Source organism: Temnothorax curvispinosus, unplaced genomic scaffold (assembly GCF_003070985.1).
Source record: "Temnothorax curvispinosus isolate PA1 unplaced genomic scaffold, ASM307098v1 QBEX01017166.1, whole genome shotgun sequence".
In the NCBI taxonomy this organism is placed as follows: Eukaryota; Metazoa; Arthropoda; class Insecta; order Hymenoptera; family Formicidae; genus Temnothorax; species Temnothorax curvispinosus.
Genome location: NW_020226946.1, coordinates 1 through 10,805, shown reverse-complemented (window position 1 = coordinate 10,805; position 10,805 = coordinate 1). Strand labels below are relative to the sequence as shown.

General features: G+C 38.0%; 1 protein-coding gene across 2 annotated transcripts; it reads right to left on the bottom strand.

Annotated features, from left to right (window-relative positions):
- Positions 1–5,845: 5,845 nt before the first annotated feature.
- Positions 5,846–10,705, bottom strand: LOC112467347. Of its 2 annotated transcripts, XM_025035944.1 has the most exons (3): positions 9,831–10,705; positions 9,297–9,498; positions 5,846–6,100 (listed from the first exon to the last, which is right to left on the bottom strand). In XM_025035944.1, the coding sequence occupies exons 1-3, from the start codon at positions 10,216–10,218 to the stop codon at positions 6,073–6,075; spliced, it is 618 nt and encodes a 205-aa protein (XP_024891712.1). In that variant the 5' UTR covers positions 10,219–10,705; the 3' UTR covers positions 5,846–6,072. The 2 variants fall into 2 exon arrangements, 1 of the variants encoding a protein (XP_024891712.1); XR_003042235.1 differs by lacking the exons at positions 9,297–9,498; positions 9,831–10,705 and adding an exon at positions 6,492–9,180.
- Positions 10,706–10,805: the final 100 nt, after the last annotated feature.

Below are 10,805 nucleotides of genomic sequence, written 5' to 3'. Positions count from 1 at the left end.
CTGCGTCTACCCATGTTTCGCTTAAACTTACAAAATCGAATTCCCTGATATATCTCCAGAAATCTCTATCTTTGTTTACTAATCCTGCTACATTCCAGAAGAGTATTTCAATATTTCCTCTTCCCTTACGACGGTTATCTCTCTCCCTTTCTCCCTCTTCCTCATTACATTATCCACGTTATCTGCGTTCGCCACCACCTCATCTCTACACGTCTCCATTGCTTGGCTTCCCTTTATAAATTTTTCTTTTCTATTAGCTTATTTTCTTCTCGGTCCATACATACTTCCTACCTTGTACCTCTAGCTTTCTATAACTTATTTTCACCCATTTTCCTTCTGTTTTCTCTTTCCATGCCCGTTTTTTTATCCGTCTTTGCACTTCTCTGTCCTCAAAACTCAGATCATGATCAATGAAAATTTTCTTACTTCCCAGCTTCTTCTTCTACTTCATAATATTATCCTTCGATTCCCAGCAGTCCATTTCAACTATTGCTATCTCTCTTCCTTCTTTGCCTGTTGACCGCATCTTCTTTACTCCTGCTTTTGCACCAAACTCCCTGTCAAGAAACGTGTCTATTAGGCTTTTGTTTTCCTCTTTATGTAATCTTCTGATCACTAGATTATTTTTCTTTTTCTTCCTTTCCTTCTCCATATTTCTTTCTCTCTTCCTAACCATCTCCGTCACCTTTCCCACAATCTCCTCTATTTTGCCGCCGGTCGCCTCCTCTGTTATGTTTTCACTCCTTCGTTCGATCTTCGATAATCTCTCTTCTATCTTATCCATCCTTTGCTCCATCCTTTATTCTTTTTTTTTCCATCCTTCTTCTAAGACGCTTATCCTCTCTCTCATCTCTCTCATCTTGTCTCTAATTTCTCTCAAGATTGCTAACAACGAACCATCCTCTTCATCCTTCTTTGTTGCTGACAAATCTCCTTCCTCTTCTCTCTTCTTACCTGCAGCACCGACTCCTTCCTTCGATTTGTCTATTCCTGGTGGCGTTCTCACAGTCTTGTTATCTCTTTTGAAAATTTCCTCCGCAAGTTGTTTTTTTTTCTCTCTTTTCCTCTTAGCTTTCGCTATCTCACATGCCATACTATTTTCACTTCTCACATAATCCAGTATGCAGCTCGATCTTTCTCTCATTCTTAACTCCTCCTTTGTAAGTCTTCCTTTTCCTCTTTTTTCTTCTTTTGGTGTGACAAAATTCCTTTTTACTACCTTCTCATTCTCGCCTGCCTCTCCGACTTTCCCTCCATCCTGTACGTCACTCGTTATCACGCTCTCCTTCTAGTCAATCTCCTTGACCGCTGCCTATATGCCTATAGACTGTTCCGTCTATGTCACTACCTACTCTATGCGAGTGAGTCCCGATTGCACACATTACAAATCGGACACGACAATATTTTCCGATCGGACACGGTAACGATTGCACACGGTAACGATCGGACACGGTAACGATTGCGTCGATTGCACACGGTAACGATTGCACACGGTGTCGATTACACACGGTAACGATCGGACACGGTAACGATTGCACACGGTGTCGATTGCACACGATGTCGATCGGACACATGCTCCGTGGCTGCACGCGCAGCGAAATAAAAGTTGTGATTTTCGTTAAAGCAGGGCACACACACGTGTGTGTGTGCCCTGCTTTAAGCGGGGAGCACACACTTCTGCACAACGCATAATACGTAAGCATAAGAAAATTGATTGGTCCATACACATGTGCATAAGGAAATAGACCAATCAATTTTCTTATGCTTACGCATTATGCGTTATGCAGAAGTGTGTGCTCCCCGTTTTAAGCAGATATTTTGTGTTTAACTGTGTAAATTTACCTGTATAGGTTAGTGGCGCGCTTTACTTTATTCAAATAATTTTATAACATGTTAAATAATTTTTGCGACCGACACCGTGTCCGATCGACACCAGGTGCAATCGACACCGTGTGCAATTGACACCGTGTCCAATCGACACCGTATGCAATTGACACCGTGTGCAATCGTTACCGTGTCCGATCATTACCGTGTGCAATCGTTACCGTGTCCGATCGGGAAATATTGTCTGGTCCGATTTGTAATGTGCGCAATCGGGACCATCCCCTCTATGCGTAACGCAAATCTCGCTCCCTTTTAGAACGCACCACGCTATTTTCCCGCCTTCTCTCACCTAACCTCTCCCTCTCTCTTAAGCATTTAGCGCTCTTTTCCTTCACTATTTAATATTTCCCTACTGCATTTATTATCCTATCCTAAATTTAAGCTATTCTTTCTACCTTTCTATCGGTTTAGCGCCTACCTCACCTCCTATTTCCCTCTAAACTCTCGCCTAATTTATCCGCAACTCTCACACGGATGCACAACACAAACGCTCCACTAACCAAGTCCTATCCCCATTTCATATATAATTCTTTAAAATTTAGTTGATTAGCTTTATATGCGATCAAAGGTTCATGTACAAGGTTTATGAAAACAAAACTTCCTCTATGAGGAAGCAATAGTAATATTTAATATTTGGTAACCATGCCCTTAGAAATAATGACTGTTGCGTAACGACGTGGCATTGACTTGATAAGTGAGTGATTGTGTTTCGAGAGAGGGATCTTTTCCTATTCTTCACTTAAAGTCTTGAATAAACCTTGTTTATTTGAACGTTTCTTGTTAGCTACTCGGCGACCATCCCAAAAATGCTCAATAGAATTTACTTACTCAATAGAATGCTTTCTTACGCCAAGGACAATATGCCTTATGGATGAATCTTTTCAACATGATAGAGATCCAAAACACACTTCAAAGATCGTATCACAGTATTTGTCTGCCAAAAAAGTTCGAGTTATCGAATGGTCTGCTTAGTCTAAAGGTTTAATCTTATTGAACATTTTTGGAATTTTGGTCGCCAAGTAGCTAACAAAAAACATTCAAATAAACAAGGTTTATTCAAGACTTTAAGTAAAGAATAGAAAAAAATCCTTCGAGACACAATCACCCACAATCGAGTCAATGCCACGTCGTTACGCAGCAGTCATTATTTCTAAGAGCATGGTTACTAAATATTAAATATTACTATTATTTTTTTTAGTATTTTCTAGTGATTTAATTAATTTTTGTGATTTAAAGTAATTTGAAGTTCTCTGGCTCGATATTTATGATCATGCGTTTCTTGCTTTTTGTTAAATAAATCAATAATTATATGCTATTTTTTATCATTTACAACGTTTATTCATAGTAAAATATGTTATTCTCTTTAAAGTTAATCATTTTTTTGTTCGTTTTTCCTAAATCCAAAATATGGAAAAAAAATCTGCCTGGCTCAAAACTTTTGATCGCCACTGTGTATCAAGAGACACGGTAGCGCCTCACGCCAAGTATATATTTTTTAACAAGATACAAGAGGAGATACATCCTTTTGTAAGCGATTAACAAGATACAGCAGTGCAGTGGTACATCCTTCTTTCATAAGCAAGACGCTATAGCGTATCTTTTACAGGAAGGAGAACGCTTCTGTAGAAATAAACCCCTAAATTTTTTTAATAAGTCAATATTATCAAAAGATTTAAATATTGGAAAAATATATAGATTTTTCTGATTATAATAATATAACATTGATGTATATATATGCACTTGATGCATAAATATGCGTATGTGCCTGTATTTTTCTGCCTAATTTATGTCATTCAGATACGTCGTCGTCGTCGTCGCAAAATCTTAAAAAGTGTTGTCGGTTTGGCCTACCGTGCCGCTAGAAGGCTCTCGTCACGAGTAAGTGTTAGGCGGCAAAGTTTACTGGATTCAAATTTTTGATTATGAGTTATCATCAGATATATACGTGGGGTGGCATGACTCGTATTTTGGTACAGTTTCGGGGTTGAACAGCAACCCCCTTGTAGCCTGTATAGGGATGAAAAAGGGTAAAAACAGTTTTTCAACAAAAGAAAGGAAAGGAATGGTGGGCGGTAGTTCGTGTCTAAGGACGGATTGTAGTTCTCACGAGGGTAATTCTATAGAGATTAATATCAACCCATTACCCCCTTTTTTAAAGAAAGGGTTAAAAATTTCGAATTTTAATTAACGCTTAATTCGTACTAATTTTATCATGATTCGGATTTTAATACAGGTACAGGGACTGTTGATCAGCAACTCCTACGTGACCTATATAGAGTTCAAAGGGGTAAAAACAGTTTTTTAACGAAAGAAAGGGAAGGAGTGATGGGCGGTGGTTGGTGTCTGAGGATGGATTGTAGGCTTTGCAATGATAGTTTCATAGATGTTGGTGCCAACCCCCCACCCCTTACCTCTTAAAAAAAAGTTTAAAAATTTTGAGTTTTAATTAAGCCTTAATTCATACTTATTGTTAGTTTGTCATGATTCGGATTTTGATACAGGTCCGGGGTTGATCAGCAACTCTCCTGTAGCCTGTATAGGGATGAAAAGGGGTAAAAACAGTTTTCCAAGGAAAGAAGGGAAAGAAGTAATGGGCGGTGATTGGCTTAATTTATACTTATTGTTAGTTTGTCATAAATCGGATTTTAGTTTATGTCTAGGGTGGTTACTTTACTTCAGTACGCAGTATTCAACGTTTGAGCTTGTTACAAGCTACGGAGCAGTCGGGGAGGATTGGCACCTAAGAACGAGTGGTAGCCCCCCCATAAAGATAAACTCAATGCCGTTGGGCTCATCCCTCTAGCCCTTTTTGTTTGAAAGTTATCAATTTTCAAAGTTAAGGATTAAAGGGGATTGAAAATAAAAAATAGTCCGATTGAAGTGGAACAAAATTCTATAAATAGGGCTCGATGTGGCTGACAAAAAAGGTTCTATAGACCCATCTTCTAAAATTAATACTTAAAACGTTATAGAATTTTGAAAAAAAGCACATTTACCCAAAAAATTTTTTTAGTTTAAAGTAACTTTACAATTTGAATTTTGATTTAAATTGTGAATGGCTAACTTACTCGAAAACAAAATGCTAAAATATTTGCGCTTGTTACGAGCGAGGGAGTGATTAAAGTAGTTCGATGATGAACGACTTTTGCCAAAAGTGATAGGTTTTATTTTTTATATCGAAAGAAGGAACTTTCCTGAATCGATTAAGCCCAGAAAAAAGATAATTTACCGACCCGTTCTCAAGATATTTAATTTCAAAATTAAGTAATTTTTAACATTAGTCTAATAGGAAAAGAGGTATTTTGCTATGAATAACACGAGTTTGCGAAAATCTTTTGCCAAAAATGTCCGAACAATATATATCGATGAAAAAAGGACACTGTGAGGAAGCCTATAGTTGAAAGTGAACACGATCCACCGTACAGTTTTTTTTTTTAATTAATAATTAAAGTTTGGTTTCCGGTGCTCAAGCGCTGACTTTCACAACTCGAGCGTGACATGGCAACGCCGCACGCTGTGATCGTCGGCGTAAGGTTAGGTGTAAGTGCGCGCAAAGACAAATGTGTATATACGACGGCTTTGACAAAATATAAAGTGCTGCTATAAATTATGATTAACTGATAATTTAATTATCATTGAAACGGTATTGCCGAAATAGATTATCCGGAAACAGTGATAATATTAGTGTGAAAAAATCGAAAATAAAACTAAATGAAAAAAATCAGGAGTATAGTACATACATTAAATCAGTTAGAGGTAATGTAATTTTATCGTATTTTGTGATTTCTAACATAAATGTTCGAAGTACAAGTAAATTGTTATACCATTTTTGCGGCTAATTTATTCTAGCTACTGGAATTTTATTTGGTTAACACGAGCTGAGGACTCTTACCCGATTAAAACCTTGTTATATATCACATTTTTGTATAGAAAATTAATTTTAAAACGTGCATAACGGAGAGAAAAGGGAAATAAAGAACAGGATGCGGGAGTGGAATCAATATAGTCGGTAATGTAATGTCAAATTCGTCAAAATATTTTATTTATTAGTTTTTACTGTTTAACAATCAAGATAGCTATAAAAATCGCATCTCTGGGAATGAACACAACACTGTGAAAGCCGGTGAACAGGCGAGTATGATTAGCGTAAAGACGGCTGTCCAGTAGCAGGTAGGCAGTTGTCGAGCATCAAACGGTGTATATCTTTTGGCTGCACCTATAAAATAAAAAGTGAAAATAAATTGTATACATATAATATCACTATAATTTCAATGTTTAATATATTCAATTTTTGGTCATTAATTTTTGTCACTATGTATACATTTTTGAATAAACGTTATTATCAGACAGCCAGCCAATTCATTTGCGTTTGCCAGTAACTCATTATCGAATACAAAAGCGAAGTATTGCTAAAGTATTGCTGAACGTCCTATATTCTAAAGCGTGCAAGAGACCGTTTAAAGCAATAAAAACAGACATTTTCAGTTGTATGGAAACAAGCATTATGAGAACATGCTACAAGATTCCACGCAGAGCATACACCCCAGTCAGTCCAATTATTTGAAAAAGTTAACTGGCCATTTTTACGTATAATAGATATAGCATACCAGCATAGCACTACCAGTCAAGGCAGCACACCCAGTATGTGGCAAACGCGAATGTTAGACTCCGATGCAGAAGATGGCCTTACTTCCATTCCTCTCTCCTCGTTCGACGAAGCAAGGAAATCGATGACTTTATCGATAATCTTTTTGTTCGATGTTACTCGGGGTTTTCCATTGACACTTACGGCCAAACATAGTTTGACACCGTCAGCGCCAGATCGATTGAACGCATCACGAAGGCTGTTCATATTAATACCGGCAGCAGCGATTTTCGACATCATGTTCTTCGACATATGATCAGATCTCTGAAGAGTTTCTAGAAATTGCGCTTTCTTCTTTGCGATTGCTTGCCGTTGCAGTAAAGTCTGCAATCTCAAAGCCCCGGCCGTAATTGCTGTATCGCTTACTTTGAAATCAGCTAGTAAACCGTACAGGATCTGGCAGTCAGTTAAGGCATTGTGAGAACCAGCTATAATTCTTTCCCATTCCTCGCCCTTCAAATATAACTTTGCGAGCTCTTCTTGTTTTTTAACTTTACCTTGTCCGATGAGTGGAATTGTATCGCACACTCCATAAACACCTTTGACAAAACTTTCCAAGAGACCGGTCCTTGTAGCCAACGCATGATCCGCGGTGCATCGAAGCGTACGATATTATGTCCGAGCAGCAGCGCCTGTGGACCACATTCTCCGAGGAAGCGTATAAATTCTTCTCCTACTTCTCGTGGTGGAATCGTCGTCACTACCTTATTGTAATGATGTAGCTCTCCTCCAACCAGTGATAATCCATTTTTTTCTGCTGCATGACAATTTATAGATTGGGAAGGTAGCATGTACCGTGCGAACTCCTGATCGCCACACTTCGCCGCTATTTGAACGATGTCTGCAGTAGATGCCAGACCAGTAGTTTCAATGTCAACGATGACTTGCGGACTGTCTTCACGGAGAGGTTCATCAATTTCACAAGTTGTTTCGATAGGAAGATCCAGTCCCATACCTGATTGATAAGTAATCCCTTCCCTGCTCTCTCGTGCTATGGTGATACGTTGCCTTTTATTTTTCAAATAACATCGACGGCGTTTTACTTCGAATGTGGTACGTTTTACAGCTATTTCTCGTTGCAAGACTTCTTTTCGTAGGCGGTATTCTTCAGCTACCGTTCCTGGCGGTAATCCAGCTTCGAATCTTACATCGATGATGTGTTTAGCTCCAAAATTTTTCTGACAGACTGCTGCTGCCACTCGCAGAAGAATAGAACGCGAAGATGCGTAATGTCTGGACTTCGGTGCTCTGGTGGCCACCATATGGTTAAATGATTCATTGAGTTGAGACGATCCCCCTGGCGCAACTTTCAACACCCGAGATGTGAACTCCATCAAGACCCCATGAAGTGCAGTTTGCAGATTTTTACTGAAAAGAGGTTTTCCCTTCGGTAAACTCTTAAACACGTACTCCGGATTGTCTTTGGCCTCACACCAAGTGCCGCAGTTGCTATGGTTCCCAAATATGTGCTCGGCAATGCTTAATAGAGCTTTCGTCGTAGCTTCAGTATTTCCTTTATTTTGGTCCAAGGCATAATTGAAGCATCGCTTCAAATATGGGATGACAGATCCTCTGTCAAGCTTTCGATGGGTGTTGGCCAACTTATAAAGTTTTCCGGTAAACTTTTTACGCACATGATTGGAATCCGACCACTTGACGACTCGATGTGAAGTTTCTCGTTGGTCTGCCGCAATTGTGGACGAATCTTCATCCCCAATAAGTGTTCCTATTCGGATTCCAGCTTTTTTAAAATCTGGATTTTTCACCATTAGTTAAACCGCTGTATCTGCCTCCATGGATTTCGCACTCCCTGACCAATTTTTGGTACACTTTTGGCTGTCAGGTGAGTGGCCCTTTCGGCACACGGCACAGCATGTGCTCTTCATGCCATAAGCCAAGAGTTTCTTAGAGCGTAAGCTGCCAACAGAACCCTAACCGCTCTTACTATCGTATGTTCGACCGTTTCCTCGCTTCCGCCAGCCAAAGTCGTACGAGACTGTCACGTCGACTACGGACGCCGCAGAATCTTGTGAATAAGAGTCACCGCTTGGAATGTAATTGTGTAAATTGTTAATAACATATATACACACAAGTAGTTGAAAACAAGTAAATAGAAAGCGAGCAAAACTTTTTTTTAGTCTTCCAACAAATAGTGCTTAGAGAAATAGAAATAAAAACATTATAAACATATTAGAACATAGTAGAAAATAGTAGCATGTATAAGAAGATCTCGGCGACTTTTAGGGTCAGGGCTAGAAATGCAAAATGAGTTAGAGTATGCAAGTAAACATCAGATGCAAGAAAAGTTAGACAACCATTTGAAAACAACGGCTGTAATAAAAATTACAGAAAATTATAATTTATTAAAATCTGCCCCGTTTAGAAGAACCATGCTAGTAATGAAAAATAGAGAAAAGCTGGTAATCAATCAAAAACAGGAAAACTGCCAAAGCCCATTCAAGAACAAATTAAGATGGGGAAAATTTAAAGTAAAGCGCGTACAACCTGCTGGAACATTCTGGATGCGTACTAGATGAAATCTAAAAACCTGAATAATAAAAATGCAATTATAGTAAGACACATTATTATCATTATTTATTCTATTATTATCATAATTTATTCCGGAATTTCTTAAGCATCAGAATAGTTTTTCGCTGTTGGAATCGAGGATTTCTCTTGCTGGTATTATTGATTCTGCAAAAACAACAAATTTAATATGGCGAAAGCACGGTTTTTGAAATACAAAATATTGTTATATAAAACTTACTGCGTCGAGGGACATTTATCAGCAAGGTTGAGAGCTTTTTCTTCTATGATAGCATTCCAGCAGGATCTATCCGCAACTCTAATAAATGCTTCTCCAAATTGTTCTTCACATTTCTTTAGCACTTGGTGGGTTATCGGTGGAACATCCATTGCTGTGAGTAGTGTTGTCAATTGCTCGTGTCCAACACCGGAATCTATGCAACCTTGGAAAATAAAAGAATGGTATTAAACGATGAACATTTAAATATGTAATGTCCATTAAGATTACGTATTATTATGAAACTTGTTCTGAAAACTAGCATAACTTGTAACAAAGCAAAAAATATTCTTTAAAAGCCAGCGTAAGTTCTGGCGAAGCATGAAATATTCTATAAAATCTAACGTAGCTGGAGACACAGTATGAATCTGTTTTTAAAAGCCTGCTAAGCTTACGACAAGATGAGAAACTTGCTCTGTAAGCAATTTTAGCTTACAACAAGCTTTAAGAATAAAAAGTCATAAAAAATACTATTATATTACAAATGTAATAGCTTACCAAAAGCAACTGCAGCATTGATTTCGTACAATGATCTTCCTTTCTCTACTGCTGTCCTACTCGATGTGTGAACTTCCTTTATACACAAGCAGTTGTGGCACTTGATTGCGAACACTGAAGCCAAGCCGTATCTCTTCTCAGACTGTACGAAATCAAAGAAGAGTATTGTGGCACACGAATCGCACTTCATTAGCTTGGAAATTTCAGCAATTTTTATTAATCTGTATCCATGCACTTCACATTTAGGGTTTGTTGATTCCACAAATTCTTCTTGATGTATTTTGCGTACTTTAGCTTCTCTAGCTTTTTCCAGGTGTTCAGTACTTCGCTTCCTTCGTTCCACGTCTTGCAATTTAGCAAATTTATCACCGATCCTGAGTTGGTTCATTTTGGAAATTTGAATGTTTGTGCCGAGCTCTGACACTTAGGTTAGGTTATATCACCAGTACCAAGTATACCAACCGCACGAACTGTGCGGCGTTGCCAAGCCACTGCCCTCATCTCGTGCATGCAAAAAATTGTTTGTGTAAAAAATTACATGCACCTTGTGATATCATATCAACTTTTTCCATCAAAAATATTAATGCAAAATTACTGTACTTCAGTAAGTCGCCAAAATAACGCAATAATTCAATCGAAATAATCTCCGAAGTAGAGCACTCAAGAGTTGGCACAAGTTGAAAATTAGTCAAGCGACGCGTTAACACACACTTTATTTTAATCTATTTCAGGCAAAATATTATTCTACAACGTAAAAATTACTTACTAATAGTCTTTTTACGTCGTTACGAAGCTTTGTGATGCATTATCCTATTTTTTTATAATCATATATAAATGATTTGATAAAAAAATCATAAACATTGTTTTGACTTCGGCCTTTCGTTATCGAACTACCTTAAAGAAGTTTATAACACCTGAGGTCCATAAGTGTAGTGTTTATTAACCTTCTTTATTAAGGCTTTTACAAACAGGAAA